This window comes from Pleurodeles waltl, chromosome 1_1 (genome assembly GCF_031143425.1).
Source record: "Pleurodeles waltl isolate 20211129_DDA chromosome 1_1, aPleWal1.hap1.20221129, whole genome shotgun sequence".
In the NCBI taxonomy this organism is placed as follows: Eukaryota; Metazoa; Chordata; class Amphibia; order Caudata; family Salamandridae; genus Pleurodeles; species Pleurodeles waltl.
Window position 1 is genome coordinate 897,911,698 of NC_090436.1, and position 24,320 is coordinate 897,936,017.

Here is a 24,320-nt window from a genome sequence, read left to right on the forward strand (position 1 = left end):
GGCAGTCAGTGGAGAAATGGCGGTAATACTGCCAACAGGCCGGCGGGAAAATAAATGGCATTACAAACATGGCTGTGACCGCCATGCTAAACCGCCACTTCTCCACTCCGAATGCCAGGGTGGTAATGATCGCTGGGCTGGAGACTTCGGTCTCCAGACCAGCGGCTGTCACAACACAGCTGGCGGTATCATGACCCCGCGTACCGCCATGGATTTCGTGGGGTTCTGTACCGCCACGAAATCCATGGCGGTAAGCACCATCAGTGCCAGGGAATTCCTTCCCTGGCACTGTTAGGGGTCTCCCCCCCTCCCCAGAGTCCTCCCCCACACCCCGACCCCCCTACCGCTCCTCAAAGGTGGCAGGACCCGCCTCCCCTCCCCCCCCAACATCGAAACATCCCCCCACCCTACACGCACACAGACACTACCATTACACATACCCGCACACATACCAACAAACATGCCAACAGACACACACAGTCATACATGCACACATACATACAGACAGACAGACACGCACACATTTTCAAACACACATCCCCCTGCATGCATACACACACTCACTCGCACACCCCCTCTACACACTCACACCCCCATGCATGCACACAACACACAACACCTCCCCACCCCCCTCCCCTAAAGGACGATCACCTTACCTGTTCCGGAGATCCTCCGGGAGGGAACGGGATCCATGGGGGCTGCTCCGCTGCCAGCACCCCGTCACCAGAACACCGCCACACCGAATCATGGGACGTGATTCGGTGGGTGGTGTTCTGACGACGTGGCGGTGGAGCAGCCTCCACTTCCCCGCCGACCACCAGTATGGCTGCTGGCGGCTCTCTGTCTGCAAAAAGGACAGAGGACTGCCAGCAGTCATAATACGCTGTGCGGAAAACCGCCTGCACTGGTGGTCTTCAGCACGGCAGTACCTCAGCGGTCTTCCAAAAAGACCGCTGAGGTTAAAATGAGGGCCTAAGTGTTTTCTATGTGATAGTAGAGATAATAACTAGGAACCAATACAATTGTTTGTATTTGTTTGCATGTCCCCTCCCTTTGTACAACCAGGAGATGCCTGATATAGTTGGCATTGTCTTCTGGGTCTAGGCTATATCAACTGTGTACATTTTCTTGTTCTAGTTTATGATTGAGGATAATGACTTTGTTGTAAAAAAATTCTAATGAAAGCTTATGGTTTGAAAAATGGGAAAAGAATCTGGTTATTCTTGGCAGTGACGTCACAACAGAGGTTATTCAAATTTGTTAACCACTGTTATGATGTTAGCCAGTGAAAGCACTCGCTTTGCCTTTGTTTCATCACCTCACCCGCATTTCCAGTGACCAGAGTGCAACAGTACAATTGTGGTTGGCAGTCTCATCCACTTTCTCCCACCTCTTCCAGGACTTCAGAGATCGGAGGGAGACAAGGGAACTCTGCAGACCTGCCCTGAGAGGGAAGTGATGATGCACTCAGCCACTATCAGTGATGTGCCAGCTCTTTATACTTTTGAGAGTGAGGAGATCTGCTGTCTTTTGTATAGAGGATGGTCGGGGTGGGTGGCAGGAAGGCGGGTATTTTTTTATTATTATTATTTTGGGCTTAGCATTTGGGCAGGCTTTGCAAAGTGTAGTGGGGATGGGTGGTAGAAATCCAGTTTTTTAAAATTCCTTTAGTTTATTAAATTTTTTTACATGTTCCGTATGGCTCTTATGCCTCTCCCACTTCTTCTATATTGGCAATATATTGCGGGGTGTATTGGTGACAAAATTGCAGATGGGTAAAAAAGTGAATTACTGGCAAGTTTTTCCCCTCTGGGATCTGGGTGCCATCATAGACCTCTCACAGTTTATCTCCTTGTCTATTTGATGTCACTCGGAATGCCTCAGTGGAAAACATCCCCATAAAACAGTTAGCCATCTATAATTCTGTACGTTTTTATGGTTCTCACTTAGAGACAGTAGCTTCAATACCAGATTCTAAATCTAGTTACTCACTGCTATAATGCAGCAACAATGAGAATGAAAATGAGTTTCCCGCTCTTGCTACATAATAAAGTAATTCCAGTCCACACTGATAGGGTGCTTAAAAAGGGACATGGCTGTCAGTGTTGCAGCTGGTGGGGTGGTACTTGGACCCAGTTTGACAAGCAAAGCTACTGATAATGAACAGTCAGCTCAGCAGCTCATATTCCTTTTTTTGCTAATTCCCGTCTGGGGCCTTTCTAAAGGTTTGCTCTTGCAGGAGGAAGGGGAGGAGTGTATGTTAAGGACATTGAAAGTGAGAGAGCCACAGGCACGCTTGGCATGCGCACATCTCAGCAGATACAGTAGGGGCATGTTGAGAGAGCCTGTTTGTCTGTGCTGGCCCAAGTCACACGTGGTACTTGTGGACGTTGCTGGCTGGCTCTGGGAACTGCACAGAGGGGACATCAGTTTCAAGTCTTGACAAAGCCTGCCTGCGTGTGAACATTATGGAGAGATAACAGACAGCCTTTGTCATATGCATCAGAGTTCTTGCGACATGATCACTGGCCTTAAAGTGGGAGAGGCGGAGTGTGTAAGAGCTAGGTTTGTGCAGTATCAGGAGGTGTGACGCTTTGGCCCAAACCCACCTAAGGAATGTTGTTGCACTACCTTAGATGATGCTGTAGTTTGTGTGATGTCACCCCAGCCACCGTCATGCCCACAGCTACCTGAATCATCCTGGTGTGCAGTTTCTATCCTGCAGCTAAGTTTACATTCTGAGCATCTGTGCACATTGAGTGCACAAGCTGTTGAGCTGGTTAAAAAAAATACCATGATTCGCCCATGCCTCTAAGCATTCCAGATGAATAAAACACTTCTTTTTCAGAGACTGGGCAGTGCTGACAAGTGTACCACACTCCAGGAAACTTTGCCACCCTGGCCTACTCCTTTGGCTTGATAGAGGATTTGATGCTTTCTGCAGGGGGAGCGATAAATCCCAGATTTTCTCTCCATTATACAGTGTGCATTTTAAATCCCTTTCCATCTATAGCTACACAGTGAGGCACTCCCTGCAGGGGGTGCACAATGGGTCTGTAAATCTGCCATGTCATCCTCATGGAAATAAATGCCTTTGGGTGAGATGCAAAAATATTAAATTAATGAGGCAAGTACATGTGTATTCTCAGGAACACAATTGTGCAAAGGAGGGCAAATCGAAAGTGTGTTAGAGAGAAGAAACGGACATCATGATAGAAGGGAGTTGATAAGAGATGTGTGAGACTTTGACATCACCCACTGGAGAAGACTAGTAGGTTGCATGATGCTTATTGTCCTAGTTTCTTACTTATCCATCTCTAACTTTTAGGTAAATTTATTTGTGAGGGTCTTGTTGATTTGCCATTAATTGATTCCTTTTGTGATGGTTGTGTGGATTAGTGTATTTAGAGTTGTTAGGTCTTTATGATTTTATAGTTTCTATGATTGATGCAGTTTGGCGAAATGGAAGATGATTATAGGCATACTTATTCCAAGGTGTGGGCCAGGGGTTGGTGTTGGGGCACCTTCTTCTTGCTGTTAACTGCTGTGGATTTTATTGTGTAGGTTGGTGCTTCTCAAACTTTTTAGACCCACCACCCTCTTTTTGGAATGACAAACGTTTGTGACCCACCTCCCATGTACAGTTCATTTACAGCTATTTACATGTGGTTGTGTGTTACAAAAACTGACATCCTGCAGCCTTTCTTTTCACACACAGCTAGTTTGCCACATCATTATCTTTACTTTTTTTCTCTTACTGCAAAGTGAGAGGAGATTGTAAACACCAATCCCCATGTTAAAAATAACCAGCAATTTGCCAGAAAACATAACCTGGCATTTGACCTTTGTCTTTGTAACTCAGCAAATTTGATGCGAAAAATGCAGGTTTCAAAGGCAGCTGTATCATAGCCTTATAGCCTGCCATAGAGGGCTATACCGGCAGTTAAAGGCCCAGACTGAAGGCGATGGCCTTTAACATGGGAGCGGGCCTTTAATAGCCGGTATAGCCCAGCTGCAGTGGGCTAAAAGGCTATTAGAAAATCCCACTGCTAGAGAGCAGAATTTTCAAATTAGTTAAACAAAGGCCTCATGGAGCCTGAGCGGTTTGAAATCCCCTTGACCTCCTTGGGGATTTTGTTCACAACAACAGCTGTGAAAAATAAACTTTGGAATTTTGATGCTCTGGGCTTCTACCAGCCATTAGAAGCCTGGAGCACTCCATTGTCTTCAGTAGAGTGTTCAACATTCCTATGTTCTTATTGCTTGGATTTTCAGGACCCCTCAACGATTGGCTTTCGATCCACCAGTGGGTCTCGACCCACAGTTTGGGAAACACTGGCCTAGAGAGTTGGGTGAAGAGTCGGGGTAAAAGTTTTTACATTTGTCCTGGAGTATCCCCCTAGCATGGGCCCGGCAGCCACTTGGGCACAATCTCAAATAATTTTGTATATCATTTGTGAGAGCAGTTTTCACACAGGTGTTGCTACTATTATTGCACCAAGTGCAATGGCATTAGTGCCCTGTGCATTCCAATTATGGCAGTTTTGTATCGCAGAGCTGCAGATTGGGGGCACATTTTCCTCACTTGTATGAAGGCCTATGGTGCCCTGGCTGTGCTACTGACTTTGACAGACTTTCAATGCAGTGTTGACTTTCTGCTCAAAGGGAGAACAGAGAGCACAGCTAAAGGCAGGCTGGGCAGACAAACAGGTGGTGGGAGTGGATGGCAGCCAAACAGTTTTTTCTACAATTTGGGGGCAAGGGTGGTGTCAAATGCAACAGGTGAAGTGGGTAGGAGGTAGAATACCACATACCTTTCAAAAATGTGTGTAGAAGGTAATGCTGAGGGTGGTTTAGAGGGGTGACAGGAAGCCAGGTATTTATTTTGGGGGGGGTGTGGTTGGGAGTGGTGGCCAGAGAGTGGTGGGGTGGGCTGCAGGGCCCTCGGTAAAACATGGGGCACATGGGCTGGCACAGGCCAGGGACATGTTGCAAATGGCTCCACTGTGATTCCTCCACCACTGCATAGCTATTCAAAATTGTAGATGTAATAGTGAATAAAAGGGATGTTTCTCACCTTGGGCTTCTTAGTGACATCATTGACAACTCGGGCTTCACCTTTGTTCCCTATATATGTCACTCAGATCCACCCCATAAAAAAATTCCTTATTCAATGTTACCCATGTATAATTCCATATGTTGTTTATATTCGTATAAATAATGTACATTGTGAATTGAATTGGTCTTATTCACTGAATTAAGGCGTCTCTGGTATTCTATATATTTTAATTGCATTAAGATAGTGCTTCTTGCCCTGTCAAGGTGCTGAAGCTATGGCCTTGAAACTTGGTTGGGATGGAGGCAAGTGTTGGTGAAGTGCCAGGTGAGGCTTTAAAATAAAATATGAATATAACATATGCTGTGCTAATTAATCCAAAGTTTCCAATCTGACTCAACTTTGGGATATGGCAGCTTGAACATTTCTGTTGCAGTTGTAAATGACATTGCCAGATTTTAGAAGAACGTAAAGATATCATTTAATGTCAAGCTCTCTGAAAAGAACAAAAATGCATACGAGAACAAAAAGACTCAATTTATATTCCTAATCAAATATTGTTCCAGATTTTTTTTTATTGAAACTCCCAACATAAAGAACAATCTAAACAATCAATGATATTAATTTAAGTAGAAATATGGAACCACAATTTTCTGTAAATAAGAACTAATAAGTTTGTTGATTTAGATTTTTTTTTTGGTGTGTGTTGGTTCTAATTTTGTTTTTATATATTTACTGTTTTGTAATTACATAAAGCTATAAACCTAGAGCCCGGGTCATAATTTGTTTTGCGCAATAGGCAACATTTAGGTTGGCATAAAACTCTTCAAATGGAAAATGTTGCAGCTCAAATCGGGTTTTATTGAATTCTGTGTTCGTAAGGTGCTTTGCCAAATGTTGGTCTCGTGGTAGGACTGTTGGTGTTCCACGGGGTTGCTTTGTACTAACAATCCTTGTGCATGCAGGTTGTTTTCCAGAGTGGATACACATGCAAAACGACGACTCTCCAGGACAGGAGTACCCGAGTTTCCAGTGAGGGACTGGGGAGGTTAGCAGCCTCATATTTAGTGGCGTTATAATAGAAGCCATTCCCACATGGGGAAAATATTTTAGCTGTGGATAATTAAAAATAAAGTTTCATGGGCAAATGCACATTTGGGTTAAATTTCCACATGCTGAGTTGTACACTCGATTTCAAATTCACACTTGGAAATTACATGCATATGAGTAATGGACAATTTGCATGAATACCTATAGAAATGTATGACTGGTGTAGATGTGTATGACTACTTCTGGAATGTTCTGAATATTTTTGTTAAAAACTGTCTATTTGATCTTAATGTAGAAGTAATCCTCTTGCAACAAATTTCTCACGTTTCCCTGTTTATTTTAATAAATGGCATAGATGCAGTGTTATATATTTCATTATAATATTGACGACACCCAGCTTTTGCTAATATTTGACTAGCCCTAGACTGATCCTAGCGGGAGTTTAGGATTGTTGTTTAGCTTATGAGGTTGACTTTCATTATTGGTCAAGTATGCTTGGGTTGGGGTGGACACCCTTCAATAATTCTGGTGCGCAAAGTGAAGTGCCTGGGTCTCTTTTGTGACAAAGATTATTCTTCTGACGTCCATGTTAAAAAAAAAAAAAAAAAATGGTTTAGCTGCTTTCTTCATGCTTAACTCTTGCCGAAGAGCTTATGCCTTTCACACCTTGACTACAAACGGTAGAGCTACCAGAACATGTAAAAAACGCAGAGTATGGTTGCGAGGCTGGCATGTGGGTTGTGCAAGGACATTCTTTAAATTGGCTATCAAGAAAACAGAGAGTTCACTTTGAGATGTTATGCGCTGTTCATTGTGCCATCTGTGGGATCAGCCAATCTTTATGTTTACATTGCCTGTTCCTTCGTATGTCAATGAGGCCATCTTTTGTATTCTAGAGATAAATCTGTGTAATCATCTCTGCGTGGAACTCTGATGTATTATACACCATCTACAATTTGACAGGCTCTGAAAACCTTCTTTTGTAAATCGAGGAATGAGGCCAAAGGCAGAGTTGCTTTAGAAGGCCATGTACCGCTGAGGTCACTTGTAATCTTATGCTCATACCACATCCTCATAATAATGGTCACACCACCACCATTTCCACTTAAATACTTGGCATCTGGCTCTTTCGTGTTTATTTCAGACAAGACTAGAAGCAGAATTTGTGGTGTGAAATTTATCACGCCAAAATCAGCCAGTAATCTTTGCAAAAAGATATTAGAATCAATTCAATATAGGATTAAAAAAATGATGTGCCTCAAAATGTGTTTAAACATGTAGATGTTCTGCCTTTCCTGCAACAACCTATAGCATAGAAAAAATAAACAATTTATCATAAGTATCTCCTCTCTGTTGATCACTTTTACTTTTTAGAAAAAGATATCAAATGAAGAAAAAAAACAGTTCCTGTTTTCCTTGTAATTATGTGACGTGGCCTGCCTTTCACTCTGACTGCTGGCACCTGGCATTGTTACGTCAGCAGTCAACTGTAATAACTTAAGACACTTAAGAAGCTACCTAATTTATTCATTACAGGTGATTGGAGGCATCACAAGTCACCTGTAACAAGGAAATTATAGAATCGGTCTTATAAAATGATTGCAGCCTCTGATGTAGTATAAATATATAATAAGCAAATACATTTGAAGTATGAAGAGATTTTACGTTCTGAAAATTCTCAGGAGTGTGAACTAATTAGTGTATTTGACAACATTGAAGGAAGTGCTATAAACAAATTTGTCACAATATAGAGTGACATCATTGAAATCATGAAAAAAATCAAGCAATATGTCAAATTTAATAGAATTACACCACTCCTCACTAAAGTACTTTCATGGCTTTCAAGTGTGTTAGGGCATAAAAATGTTGTGCCAAAACATTTTCTTCAGACAGTTGCCTATACAAGGGTTTAACTTGTAAGATCACTTTTTCACAACTTTATAGATTCCAGAAGCTGCTGTGCTTCCTGCAGAGCTCTGGACATGACTGTATTTAGAGCTCTGTGTCTATCCCTTATCAACAGATATGATAGATAGGCTGGTGAGAGTGCTTAACCAAACTTGAAATGTGTGAGGCTCACTCGCAATGTCTCCAGGGTTGCAGGGGGTGGTGCGCACCCCCCTTCCCCTCCCGCATACAAATTGTGAATGCCTCCTGGTCCTGACCCACATGGGGGCTTGCAAAAAGACAAGCGCCGGAGCTCGCACTGGTCTTTTTTTTTTTCTCCTGCGGAATTGCGAGGTTGTCGTGAAATCGCGGCAAATACATTTTTTTTTTTACGTGTTTTTTTTTTTACACCCTGGGGAGGTCCCTCTAGGACCCCGTAGTACAAGAGCTAAGGTGTCAGGTTGACTCTACCCTGGCCCATTGTCTTTTTTTTGTTTTTATTTTTTTATTTTTTTTAACTTTTCGAGGGACTCTGCTGAAGCAGACTCCCAAGACAAGATGGCTACCAACACTTCCTGGTTTGAAGTGTTGGTAGCCAATCAGAGCTGTCCATTTTCCTCCACAAGCTTGTCGTTATTTTCAAATACATCTCAAAGGATCAGCGTCCTTGGATATACCAATTTATTTCCCCTTTAATATCTTAAAAACTACTGAACAGATTTACACCAAATAAGCAAAAGCACAATCTGCGTACCGAAAGCTAGCTTTCTGAAGATTTGGTGTAATTCTGTCCAGTAGTTTTTGAGATAATAAAGGGGAAATAAATTGATGACAGATCTTTCCAACTTATGATGATTTAGACACAGATTTACTGGTAGCATGGGATGAAGAATTGAGATCTAACTCAATTAAATTAATGGACATCCTCATTGAACATGCGGATAGGAAAGTTGCAAAATTACAAGAAGAAATTTCGATGATGGAACAGGAGATTAAAGAGCTAAACTTAGTTGAGGCCATGGAGAAAAACTATAAAATCTTGTATGCGATAATATTTAGAGTACAGGAAGAAGTAAAGAAAAGCGAGGAAACTCAAAAGAGATGAACAAGACTACCTCAATGGTAGGGTGTTCACTTTCTCCAAGAAGTATGACCACTTGATTCAGAGAATTAGCTCAAGGGCACAATCACTTACATCAGTCAGTTCGGTGTCTACCTCTCGAAGTATCCCCTCAACTAGTGACAGTGATGTTGACAGAGGTGAGGATGTAGTACAAACATCCAACACGAATAAGCACACTTTTTTACAAGAAATTTGGAGAATAAAACAAGGCAATTGGGAACAGAATATGAAAAGAGACAGAGAAAAAAAAAACAAAGGGGAAAGAGAGGAAAGTGCACAAGAACAAAGAACGGGCACGAAAACCAGGTCTTGGGACAGGAAGGTATGAAAGCAGTCTCAGAGCAACAGAAGATGTGATCATTTATCCAATGAGGCCTTAACACCAGAAATGGTGACACTTTTAAATAAGGGATTAGGATATTGTCCAACGAGCATGGGAGACATTTGTAAATCCACCATTCATCTATTCAAATATATTAGAAGACTGAAATTGAAGAAATACTTATAGATAAATAGATGCACAATCTAGAGATAGGGATCAATCAAGGAGTAGGGTCATGCAGATTGAATTATCGATTCAGGACATACATAACATGGTTGTCCTTTTGTCAATAACCAATTATGAGGATTCACCAGTTACAGTGTCCAATGTATTGAATGATCTTAATATTAAATCAGATTTACGGATTACCAGTGGTCACAAAAAAAGTCAAGGTGGATTCCTAAACTGGCGACAAATAACAGTATAGAAGTATTACTGACTTTGACAAATTTTCTGCAAAAATGTGTAAATATACAAGGAGACCTAAAATGAATTTGAGCCATGGAGAACAAGTAGCATTGAAAACCTTAAGAGCTAATGCAAATACAACAATCAGACAAGCTGACAAAGGAGGAAATATTGCGGTAATGAATTGTACTGATTATGACAAAGAGGTTTACATGCAATTAGAAGATGTTAACTGTTATGAAAAAATGGGATATGATCCCATGAGCCAATTGACTAGTAAGATAAACAGTCGATTAAGACAATGGCATGAGTAATGTCTACTAAATGAAGATGAATACATGTATTTATTGATGGATCGCCCAAGATTCCCTTGTTAATACACCCTCCCCAAGATACATAAAAAATCCCCCTTTCCCAAAGGGAGACTGTTGGTGTCTGGAATAGGAGGACCCACTGAAAAAATGTCACGGTTTGTGGATTTATTTTTACAGCCATTGGTAAATAATCTCCCATCACACATTAGGGATACTAAATATATCTTGAGTCTTCGGAGTGACATACAATGGGAACCAGATATGTTGATGGTAACATTAGATGTGGTGTCACTATACACCAGTATAAAACATGAGTTTGGTATGCAAGCGCTACGGCACTTTCTACACACCAGGTCGGCCAGTTTGTTGGAACATGCGGAAATGTTACTTGATATGATAGACATGATCCTTAATCACAATTACTTTCTATTTAATAATGATTGGTTCAGGCAAAAAAAGGGAGTAGCTATGGGATCAAAAATTTCCCCTTCATATGCCAACCTATTTATGAGTTGGTTAGAACACAAATGGGTGTGGGGGATCAGAGCAGCAGAATGGCAGCCATATATTTTATATTCGGGACGATATATTAATGATTGTTTCATGATCCGGACAGGCAGTGTGGATAACCTAAAGGAGTTCTGTAGATACTTGAACAATAATAATGTTAACATCAAATTCACATACCAATTCAGTTCGGAACACATGGAATTTTTGGATGTCAATTTGTATGTGGAAGGCAATATAATTGAAAGCGGATTATATCGTAAACCTACATCATGCAATTCAATATTGCATGCTACAAGTGCACACCCCTTATATCAAATAGCGGCAATACCTTATGGGGAAATTATTAGGGCAAGACGGATTTGCAGTAAGGACATTGAATTTCAGAGATGTATTCAGGATATGGGACATCGGTTTCTATCTAGAGGCTATCAGAAATATAACATCACTAAAGCTCAACAGAGGGCAGGCAAATTACCTAGACAACGAACTCTAGAACCACGGGCGATCTCTGATTTGGACAAGGAAAAAATAAGAATAGTACTGGATTATTATGACCATTCGAACATATTGCTTAGAATTATGAGAAAACATTGAGGAGTTCTAGTTCAAGATCCAACATTAAGAAACCATATCATGGGCAGGCCATTAGTGGCCTTTCAAAGGGTAAATCTCTCAATAACCTTTTATGTCCAAGTTATCCAATCAGTCATACTGAAGAGAACTGGTTGAGAGTGCATAATAATGTTTTTTTTAAAATGTGGGTGATGTGGTGTCTGTAGATGGACTTGGCAAGCCAAAAAAGACTTTGGTGTGGATAATGGAAGAGGGTATAATATACAAACATAAATCAATTGTAACACAAGTTTTGTGATATACATCATAACATGTAAATGTAACAAAATGTATGTTGGAAGTACTATTCATCCTTTAAAAATAAGAATTGCTGAACATTGGAGGGCCATAAGGCAGAACGATGAACGTTACCCCATCTCACAACACATGGAGACTTGTACTTCACGACATACACATAAGGAATTTAAATTCTTTGGAATTGAACATGTTATCAAAAATCCCCGAGGTGGAAATAAGGAACTACATCTTAGAAGAAGAGAATCTATTTGGATCATGCACTTAAATGCGGTAGAGAAAGGATTTAACACTGACCATGAGTTGGAGTATTTTTTGGGTGAAAGTTGATACACATTGTTGCAACATTTTCAATGATAAATCCGGTTTTAGATGTTCGGATAATATGTTACTTATCATTAGTGTATTATGTCAAATGTATGCACACACATGCGAATTAGCATCTTACTGTCTTTATCTAAACAGGGTATTAACTTTGCCTTATAACACTTAGATAATTTCGGTTCATAATATATTACTCATTTGTAAATAGTGAGGGTTGTTTAAACATACAGGATAGACAGGATTTTTCTTATAAATTTTATTTTACCAGGTCCATATTTACACTCTCACAAGGTACTGCATTACTGACGAATTTAGGATAATACTTTACATATTCGTATACAGGGAACACGTTACAGGGATTATATCATAATCCGCATCAGCTTTCTTAGTTTGGTCTCTTTTTTACAATAATTTTCAATTTCTAATATTGATCTCTAGTGGATGTAATAACTAGAGCTAATTATGATATACTAACGTACGTGCATATTCACAGCATCATTATTGCTCGTTACATTGTATTATACTGTTACGGTGGAACAAACATTTCAAAATGGCGCTGGAATACCGATATGACAGCCTTACACTTTCTTCCACAGTCCGTTTTTTTTTTTTTTTAGCTTTGTAGTGACAGTCCGTTTTCGATACTGTTGTTACAGCAGATTTAAATAGGCAAAGCTAATCACGGCACGTTAGCGTACTCGCATTGATGGAGATGACGGGCACTATGTGCATACTCGCAAAGTTAGAAATCGACTAAGGGGCCGGTGAGTGGGTGTTTGGAGTGAAACTATAGGTTGAGCTTAAGTTTAGAGAGACGTTTAAACTTAGAATTTACATTGTATTTATATTTTCAGGACGATTACTTGATTAACACATAGGATACCCTTTTTTGGATTATCCTGACGAAGGGAAATACAATTAGGTAAGCGGTTACAACTCTGTTTACCGCACAGGTTTTCAGTGACAATTTTCTTTCCGTTTGAGAACTCATATTTTTCTCTTTTGGATATTGAAGCCTCACTATTAGGCAAAATTACAATCTATGAGAGCGAATACCTCTGGAATAAAGAAAGGTACAGGACAATATTTTCCAAAATTAGTCATAGGGCTATAAGGTACACATTAGATCTTTCACATGTGTGTGCATGCATATTATCGTATACACATTATATATATTTTCTTGGATTAAAAATTTAAGATAATAATAGAGTGTATTCACAACAGCATTTACTCATGGTTCACGATTATGGTGACTTGTTTATGGACCATGATAATGCAATTTGTCTGATTGATCACCATGGATATATAATGGGAATATAACCTCAGCGGTTTCCACATTTGAATTGAAGAGCACTAAATTGACATGGTGTAACCTCTTGATTTCATAAATATTGATATCATGAGATTATTGCTATTTATGATAAATTTTCAGCCTTGACAAGCCTTGAAAAAGTCGTGGGGTGATTGTCCTGGACGAAACACGTGTTGGCCAGGCTGAATGTGGAATTATATGAACTATCAAGTGGAAAAGAAACTCATTACACCAATTGGACTAATATAAAGATGTGTGCCTGATTTATCTGCAATTTTGTAAAAACCCCAGGCTGTTATTTTAGGGTTTTGGGTGCTTCCCTTTCAGAGCACTGTCTAGCACTTGGAAGTCAAGTTTGTTACATGTTAATATTTATCACTACCGGTACAAGATTTTGAGCGCCATTACCCCACTTAAACACCTTTTCTTTTTTACATAATTCCGTCCAGTGGTTCGGGCTGTAGTTGTGGTCAAAGGTCCTATGGGAATTAATTTGGGAAATGCAGTTTTTTTTACACCCCCTTTTGCCCCTGCTTGACAGATCACCCCGAAACTTCCTGTGCGCCACAAGAATCTCTGACACTTTTGGGGGGGGGGGGGGAAATGTCGTGAAGATTCATCAAATGGTGCCAAAAATATAGGCAAGTCAAAAAATGCTTTTTCTATGGAAGCATGGTCCTAACTATAATTACCTAATGGTGACCGCCATAATATGTACACATACATACATCAAAATCTGAATGTGGCATTTAGAGGGGTGGCCAGTCTTGTTTAACTTTCAAGAGCTCTGATGCCTTGAGGTGTTTTTTTGGCCTTCAAGGTCAAACAGGAGGATTTGAGGAGTATGGTGAAAAGTTGTTTTCTTTACTCCAAATGTTCCTCCTCGTGACAGCCGCACCATCTTCTCTCATTTACTTCCTGGAGTGACATATGCTCCTCGTTTTTCCATTGAATTGCTTGTATTTCAGATAGTAAAATTCGTTTCACCAGATTAGATTTTTTCCCTTTCATTTGTGCGAACTTTATTTTTCACCTTGTGAATTTATTAGGTAAATAAAGTCTTGTCTTAAAAAAAATCAGAACCAAGTTACCTAAGATATTTGGTGAACACCTACTGGATTGCATAATATGGAGGTGTGATTTCGAAGTCCGTTCTGCTCCCTAGTGGATTGAATTTAAAGTAATGAAAACTCCTCAAGCTCCGAAACAACACTGTACTAAGGAAGAATCGCTTACGGCTCATTATAATTTCACAACTGGGGTGCTTTGTTTGAGGGTGTCTTCTCATGGTGGGAACGCTTGTATATTTTTGTTTTAACCAGAAATGGCACCTGTATTCACTTATACTGAGCCCATCCTGCCCGCAGTTGAGTGGCAAACAAATTGGTACATTGGCACTCAAATAAATAGTGTTTTCAAAAAGCACAGTTTAAGCAATCAAGGGCTGAAGTAGTATACTGACAAGCGCACCTGTTACTGCTTTTTTTTTTTTTTTTTTAGTAATAATGGAATATAGAATGGATGTTAGTAGATTACAACAGCTCCTGGGATTACAATCTTCCCTAATGCTTATCGGGTGAAATGGGCTGAAATGTCGGTTACTTACTAGTAATATTCATTACTCCGAATACCATTTCTTGTCCGGCACTTACAAATCAATGCAGTCAGTCTTAAATAAACAATGCTCTGTTTGGGAGGTCCTAAGTGTGTTTGTCAGAGATACTTGTGTACGGTACCCATGAATGATAAAGACGTCTGTGATGTTCCAGAATTCGTGTTTATTGAATTATTTGCATCAAGGAATTTCATGCGTATATTTATTTAAATATATATGCATGAATGTGCCAATTCGTACACCTCACAAAGGGCAAATGGCTCAACGAATAGTGATAGAAAAAATGGTACCATTGATTTTACGTTCAAGAAATCGGCTGCTCCTACAGGCAACGTAATTCGGTATACTTGGCACATTACTTCCTCAAGCCTACCTCGTTCACGGCCTTCCAAAATGAAGGCCACGTATCTATTTAAAGAAGAAAGTCAACAGTACATCACCAGAGAAAGGGCACGGTCAGAAACCGCAGCAAGAACCCTAGTGCCCATGACCAGTGATTTAGCACCTCCTACGTTCAAACGATAATGAAAGGTGAACACAGAGGGTGCCGAGGTAGCTGGTCAACATATATCCTCCTGGAGGGAGGTCCCCTCAGCTTCTGTCCACGAGGCTGCCATTCCAGGAGTGCTCTGGCCTTGAGTCGCACCTGGAGCCTCACAAGCCAGGAGAATGCAGTTTTGATCCAGCAGCTCAAGGTGGAGGAAGATTTATGAACCATCTGAAAAAAAAAACATTAATTAATAAAGACGTTTTCTGAAGTGTGCAGAATTAAAAATGTATATCTAACCCACTCTAGTGACTTCTAGCAGAAGCAAACATTCCTCTTGAAAAAATAGGGCAAATTAATCATCTTCTGTTCCGCATTTAAGCTTAACATTGCTTTAGGAGGCCTTGGCAAGGCAACCCTTCAACAGCTGAACTCCCAGTTCTTCCATGTTTGCCCCAGGAGCATAGACTGTTTTACCTGCAGTCCACTGAATCTCTCGATGCTCTCGAAAGGAGCTCCCACATACAGGTGCTGATGGGAAAGATTGAACAAGCAGAACCCGACAATTCTTAGGGATTGTGGCCAAGTGGGAACGCTCCTGCTTACTATTTGGCTGTGAGCTCAAACCATGCTGGGGAAAAGTAATCAATTGCGTGGCGAAGCTAATTGGACTTCCTGCTGGGCTCACAATGAAGCTATGTATTGTGGGGACATGGGGAGGGTGAAACTGTACTCTAACCACATCAAAGTATCCCTCCATCAGAAGAGACTCTTTTTTTTGGGGGGGGCGGGGGTAGTTACACGCATGCACCAATTATAAATGAGGTGTGAGGAAAAGGATAAAGGGTGAAACTGTGCCACCACTGCCAACATTGCTTTAGAGTGATGGTAGCCAAACAAAATCTCGCCCAAGAGTGGGGTATTTTTGTAGCATAACGGTTCTTATTAGTGACATATCTGAATGTAGAATAACTCAAGACGACAATGGTTGTGTGCAGTCATTCTGTTCAAAACATAACCTAGGATGAAGACAGTAGTCACAGCAGTTAATGCTAAAAATTCTTACATTTGCCATATAAACAAATCATGTGCACGGTGTCCCATGTGAAGAAGGGGAACCAAAACAATAACCCACAATGCATACAAATAAAAGACAAAGCTGCATAAGTTTGCACTGTTCCATATTCAAATATATCACTAATAAGAACGGTTGTTTTACAAATCAGCTTTATGCCCTGGTTCTTGTTCAGGAGTCTGCCCTTGTGTTTTGGAAGAACACAACTGTGGTGGGGGCAAGAGAGAGCGGGCATGCACCCTGAAGAACTGGGAAAAAGACTTGGACTGGTGTCAAAAGATCAGTGTATGAAGGGCGGGGATGCCTGGGAATTTGTGGGGATCATAGCAAACATACAGAGGGGTATCCATGATTCACTCTAATGGTGTTGATTGTGGATTTTAACCTCACCAAATGTAAATACTTATGTATATTCATTGCCAGATTGTGCACTTGGGTGCCATCCTGTCTACCTTCACGTCATTCCCCCAACTCCTCTGCTTGCTACGTTTGCGTTTGATTGCTGAACAAATGTACAGGGTAGAACAACTCATGTTTTTCCTTGTTTTTACCTGAAAACATAAATATGTTTTTTTTAAAATACAGTTTGTTGTGATTATCAGGGCATATAGCCGGTCATACGGGAATTTAGTTATTGTCCGGCACCTCCCTTTGCTGGTAAATTAAAGAGGATGTTTCCTGGAGAGTCCACTGCCTGCAGCGGTGGCACTTTGGCTGTAAAAGAGTCTGGACTGAATATATGGTTAGAAAACAACGTGGGCTTTTAGAAACCAGGCTAGAGAATTTTTTGCTTGGAAACCTTTTCTGTACAGCTCTTGTAGCACTCTGCTGGGGACTCTACAAAGATGTTCTCCATAATGCCTGCCTAGCTTCCATTTTTTCAAACGTTTGTATTTACCTGATAGACATTCAATCGCATTAATATAAATATAAATAGCACCCTTTGTGTCATTCTGGAATACATAAGATACATTATTTTTGTTGTCCAGCACAACATAATCAAATATTCTGTGGTCTGAAGTACATGGTACAACCAATAAGGCAGTACACCCATATCTGGATATTATTTGGACCTTATTAGCCAAACCACTGGAAGACCTGTCGTCATGTTTTGTGAAGCTACAGTTTGGAAGACTGCATTTGTGGTAGCTTTACTTGTTACAATAGTTAAAAAATATTTTTGTTTCCTTAATCAGTATTTCTCAGAGCGAAAGTGGTTCTCAAGACCTTTACAGTTCTATCTTTCCAAAAGTTGTTCCAGATTCCCAAGCCTTCAAACAGATAGCTGTTTTTGTTCCAGAGCTCCTGCTACTCTGGCCGGAGTCACGCTTTGGGAGCATTTGAGACTAAATACAATTTACATTGTTTTCACTGAAGCATTCACTTGTATTCCTATGGTTTATTGTTCTCCATAGATTGATTTGTTAAGTGTATTTTATATAGTGCCAACATATCTCATTCAGCCACATCTAAGGCAGGATCTGGACTTGTCAATTACATTCTTAAACCCAAACTATCTGGAGAGCTTGAATGAGAGTTTTTCCACACATTTATGCGGACACCAAATGTGAATGACTGCTCATGAGCTGGAGCAAAAACTACAAGGTGATGGATGGAATGCTTGACTTATTGTCAGCCACTGGTGATTGCCCAGGGCTGCATCCCAATCCATCGTTTTTTTGCCCACCATGCCACCTCCTGATTGGAACAGTCCAGCCTGAAATGCCAGGCCAGGGCTTCCCTGAACCAGAATACAAGCAACCTAAGAAGGGTTTAACCCTAGTTAGGGCTGATCTTCAGCCAAGTATAGCTTGGTTCCAGTGGCAGAGTGAGCCTAGGACCCACGTCTGTGTCGTGACTGGCAGCAAACTGAGAGAAAAGTTGTAGTTGCCATTTTGTGAATTGAGACATGTTTCGGGGGGTTAGGGTAGGAATAGAGCCTGAAACTGATAGAAAGGGTCAGGGTGGAGGTACCCTGACCCCATGGTACTGATGGAGGGGCCTCTGAGGGACTCCTCGTGAGCAAGAAATTGCCCAAAATGTGTTTTTGGGGCACATGAGGATCCGCTAGTCCATTACAGTGCTCAGCGTGGTGCCACTTGTGAATCTACAATGGATCTGTGGATCCAGACCCCAAATTAAAACGAAAAAACCCACTCGCAGACCTACAAAATAACTACCACACAGTCGCACAGCCACTCACATACCTATGCAGCCATTCACACACCCACTCACACAGACCCACAAAACCACTACCACACCCACTCACAGACCCACCCACACACCCACCCACCCACTCACACACACACCAAACTATACACCCACTCGCACCCCCACTCACACACCCACAAAATCACTACCACACCCAATCCCACACCCACTTATACACACAACTAGCTACACAGCCACTTGCACATCCACTCACAGCCCTACAAATCCACTATCACATCCAGTAACAGGCCTGTATAGCCACACTCACCCACAAAGCCCCTACCACACCCAGTCACAGACCCACACGCCCATTCTTACACAACCACTCACACACCCATACAGCCACTTGGACACCCACTCACAGACCCACAAAACCACTACCACACCCAGTCACAGACCCACACAGCCACTCACACACCCCCTTACTACCCACACAACCACGGACACACCCACACAACCAATGCTATTTCCTAACTAGAACGTCTCTGTAACCTTTGCTTTTTTAGTTAATACACTCAAACACACACACACAATCTTCGATCTCTGTCGCTTTCCTCAGTTCCTTACTCTCAAACCATTTGTTACTCTGTCTCTCTCCTCTGCTCAGTTTCAACTTGAGGTATTTTTTCACTTTCTCACACTCATCGTTCTTGTTTGACCACCTATGCCTCCGCTAAAACTCACTTTATCTCGACCCTTTACTATTTGTTGATAATCTGTTGTTCTTTACTTCAATTCCTCATGGCCTGCATTTCTTTAGGCTTGTGTCCCTTTCATGGTCTCTCTGCCCCAATTTTTATGTATTATTTATCTTACCATTTTAGTCCACGTTTAAAGTTAATGGAATGGCTTGATTTCATTAACAAAACAGCATTTATTAAGAAAACATTATTTTGTTTCATTAGGAAAACGCGATGATGATCAGAGAAGTGGAGGTAGCCAAAGTATGCTCATTGGAAAGGAAGCAAGTCGAAGCAATCAAGAAGCTCTGGGCAGATCCAGGAATCCAGGAATGCTATGACAGACGGAGAGAGTATCAACTCTCAGATTCAACTAAATAGTAAGCATTGATGAGTAATGATAAACTGTACACACCTACCTTACCACTTGTTACTGTGCCACTACACCAAAACAAATACTAGTATTACAGCCATGCGTTTTTAGTGGTGTGTGCACTTGTAACTAATTGAGCTCGACCAATTTCAGTGAGTAGACAAAAGTATTTATTTGCCTGAAAACTCTTTGTATGCTTCCCAAAAGTAAACTTATTTTAGTCTATATGCAAGAGTAGTGCACAATAGAAACATTGCAAGGACATCTTATTCGGGCACTATCACATTCCTTACTACAAACAAAAGCATCTTTTCGGCGTTCCACTTAGAGCTAGATCAGCCTCCCATATCTCACTGGGTATGGTGACCTTTACCTTTTCAGCAGAATTGGTACTTAGAGACTATCAGGTCGATAATTGTGCGGAATAACTTGTCAGCCTTAGATCACTATCTTTACCGCAGTCAATAATGAAACATGAATTTTGCAAAGGTTAAATACAATTAGGATCTATCACAGAGAAAAATATAATGTATACTCTGCAGTGTTCTTTAAATTATATGGAATAAATATTGAATCTATGTGGCGTGTTATATGTAGTCTTCATTGAAAAAACGGATACAGTGAAGGTTAAAGACTTAGAAGATCAAAAATAAAAAGCTGAAATCCCTTAAAAAGCTTCAGTTGAAGGAATGTTAAAGTTTCAACCTAAAACCACTTATAGTCACAGATATGGTATCATATGTGTGACTTCACAAGGTAACATCACATAGTCCCTAAATATTTGCATCACTTGGTCGCCACAGTTGTTTGCATATGTGTTTTTTATTTACAGATTATTTTTCGTAATGTTCTGTTATTTATTGGTGTCAAGTGGCATTTCACCTTCTGGAAAGCTGTGTGCGCAGCCCCTATATTGACATAAATCACTGTCCATGGTTTCGGCTCTGTGCAGCAAGGGATGGGCACAGGATCTTTGCCAGTCCCCATATGGATACAACCCTCAGTACATGGACTTCAGCCGTGAGCACTGAGTATTGCGTGCACGGCTTGCTCTAAAACCTGGACATGAGCAAAAGCCTGTATATAATCTAAATCAATTGCAAATTAGATATAGATAATCTTTATTTCGATCGTTGCGATCATAAAATAACATTATAGATAAAACATCACAAATAAATATGTACCATTGAAAGGTGGAAACTCCAAAATGGGTAAATCAAAGAAGTACATAATCCATAAAACCAAGATTAAAATAGATATTTTTTTTTTTTTTAAACTAACAAAAATAACCTTTGAACTTCAAAGCTAAATAACAAATCCATAGTATAAAAAAACAAGATGCCTTGATCATTACTATTCAATTTGTCAATTAAATTACACAAAAAAAAATACAAATAAAATATCTATATCATTACTTAGTTCCCAGTTACAGCATATGTACACATTGCTTAATCCTCCACATCGTTAGTATAAACCTGGATACTGAAATTACTAGAAAACATCTGGTGTCCGATTGCAATATTCGAAAAGCAGTTTGACGTTCTCTTACCCTCACTGAGCGACACACAGGAAAAATCCAGGTCTACCTACACTTTACATAGGCAGGGCAAAAAAATGGATGTGCTTCTCTGTCTCCTTAGAAACTCCACACAGTCAAGTAAAATAGGGTCTTTCTTGTGCGACCATCTGCCTGTAAAAGTGGCAACTGGTAGCAAACTATATTGGAATTGCATGTATAGTTTCCTTGCCAAGGGAGGTTCTATTTGATCAAAAAATTATTCCTGGCAAAATACATCCTGAAGGAATGAGGATGACAAAACCCCGCTCAAGGAACATGCTATTAGTTGACCAATTTTATATTCCAAATACCTTTTTTTAACCAGGCCTTCCCAATACTTGGAGAAGACTCTGAAGTCGACCATAATTCGCTACAGCCTTCTGGTATAAAGAGATTCTCTAACATACCTGAACCAAGGAAGTGAATTAGCACTTGGGAGGCCTTAATACGTCCCTTACAGCTTCCCTATAAAGCTCCCTGAACAGAGTTTATCACCACATATTTGGTCTTCTCAGCATTAATTTCTAAACCCCTCTGCTCGCAAAAACTCTCAAACTTTGCTGAGATGTTTTGCAAACCCATGGGTGACTTAGATAGTAGGAGATAACTGCAAACAGCAGTGCAGGGATTTTAAGATTAGCCAATCTAGGTGCATCCCCATTGCGTAATTTAAATATTCAACAAGACTATTCACATATAGAGAAAATAGTATGGATGCCAGAACACATCTCTGCCTAACACCACGGTCCAATGGGGAGGGGTCAGTCTGCTCTCCTGCTGGGCAATATCGCACTTGTGCAAAGTTGTTACTATGCAACTGAATAATGATAGCTAATAAATCTGAGGGAACACCCATTTTTTTCTAATATCTGCCATAATTTAGGACAAGGAACCAGATTAAATGAAGTGCGTAGATCAACAAAGGCAATATCCAGTCGACCACCGCCCAAGCCCACTGCTTTCCAGTAAATCAACTGGAGTCTAAACACCTGGTCAATTGTACTAACTCCCTTTCGGAACCCTGTTTGGAGATCAGTCAAAATATCATTATTTTCTATCCACATTTGTAAACGATCAAGTAAGAATTAACTGAATAATTTTTGTGAACAATCAGCCTGATCAGGCCTATAATTCAGAGGATCATTCCGGAAACCCTTCTTATAAATAGAAATTATTTCTGCTCCTACCCAGGAAGTTGGAATTGGTCCTCCTGCAAGGATATTATTAAATAAAACCAAATAATAAGGGGCCAGACATCAGGGTTACTTAAATATAGATCCCATGGTACTTTGTCCAGCAGGGTGCTTTATTAGGCCTTATTTTATTAATAGCGACTCTCATTTCTTCCTCTCTTACATAAGAGTCAACTAGATTCTCACAATTATCTGACACATCACCCTTCAAGCTTAGTTCCCCCTGTTAGGTTTTTGATTTGGACTGTTATCCCTTCTCAGGGTGTATAATGAGTAGAAGTGGCCTACCCAGTCATCTGCCAGAATGTTAGTTCCCAGTTGCATAGCACTGTCCCTGCACACTGTTATGACCAAATTCCAAAAACCCTGGGCGTCCCCAGACCTCGACGCTACAAGCATCTTTTCCCATTTTGTCTTCTCCCATTGCTCTTTTGCTGGAATTAGTTTTTTTTTAAATAGGACCTCTGAGCCTCTGCTCTTTAATCGCAGTAACTAGTGCAGTACTGGCATCCCTACAAGTTCTATTATACCAAGATTCGTGAGTCCTCCTGCCCACAGATCTACATTCAGCCTGGTGAAAAAAATATCCTTCAACCCCCTCAAACACTTGATCATGAATGGAGCTAATCCATGAACCCCTGACACTCCAGCCATTGCTTCCCTCGCCTCTCAAGAGGGCATCGAAGTTTAGTGTGACCTTGAAATAAATACTCACTATTATTTCGTAGAAATAAACACAATGGGCCATTTTAATCTACGCTTATTGCTAGATTGCAAATTACCTTCAACAGTTCTCAGAAATTGGCACAAGGCTTGATTCAGCCCTATGCCTGGTCCTGCAACTGAACTCTGCAGGAACGTAGACTCCTAAGCACCATTACCAGTATCCATTTACATCTGCATCACTTTACCCCCTCGTCCCTGCAATACGTTACCTGTCGTTCAGCACCAGGTTGAAAGAAATTCTCAGCATTCCTAGTCCATTCAAAAGAGCAATCATCATTTCAAGTTTCATAACAGTTTAACTTGCATTGTAATGCCTGCCTACATTTAAGTTGCTCTGCCTAGACATGTTGAGATGTATCAAAGTTTTATTTTGTTTGTATTGAGTTACACCGTCTTGGTCTTCCATAGTGAGATCATTACTTACATCACTTGCAATGCCATCTGTGACGTATTTGAGGTCATCTTTAGAAATGGAGAGCTTCATCACCTTCCCTAAACCTCGGGTAGTTCAGCCAAAAGACATTCTCTCTTTCCTTGTAACATAGAAATTTGTTGATTTTTTCCAACAGTGAGCATGAGCTGACACTTGCAATCTAGCGATCTCATTGAAATTTGATTTGTAGGTAGAGGACTGCGCTTGTGAAAGATCTTGGCAATGTTAACTTTTGTAATTACCCTTACCAGAACCAGTGCAGGGGTCATGAAGAGATTGCAGAATCCAAGTTGTACTTAAGTGGAGCCGAGCGATATGGCCTTTTTTGCAAGAAATGGAAGAAGTTGTAATGTAGCACTGGAGAATTTTGTTTGGAAAACTAGGACCTATTTTGTGGTTAATTTGTTAGAAGGTTAGTATGAAATATACCAGTATTTGGCTTCAGTGAACACAGCACACAAATGTCAAGCAATTAAAGGTTATCAGGATATATATATATTTTTCTCGTTTACATACATTTTTGCTTGATAAAAATGCGTTTCCAACAATTTTAGCTATATTAATATTAAATGGGAAACCGATTTAACACTGGTTGAGAAAACTTGAAAAGAAGAGTATTACATTAACCCACCAAAATGTGAATCCTGCATATAGATTGATATGCTCAAGTTTAAATGGGTGATTATTATAGAGTAGAACCAGTATGGTGTATCACCAAGGATGAATGAATGTGGTAAATAAATATCAGTAGTTGTCTTTGTTTGTCTAGAGCTTTTCATTGAATTAAATCTAGCGA

The 24,320-nt window shown here is 40.5% G+C and overlaps 1 protein-coding gene across 1 annotated transcript in view; it reads left to right on the forward strand.

Annotated features, from left to right (window-relative positions):
- LOC138288572 (guanine nucleotide-binding protein subunit alpha-14) overlaps nt 1-24,320 on the forward strand; it is a 502,384-nt gene that overhangs the window by 457,618 nt on the left and 20,446 nt on the right. Inside the window, exon 3 of the mRNA XM_069230083.1 lies at nt 19,467-19,621. Coding sequence (XP_069086184.1) covers nt 19,467-19,621 — 155 coding nt within the window. The remainder of the gene's footprint in view (nt 1-19,466; nt 19,622-24,320) is intronic.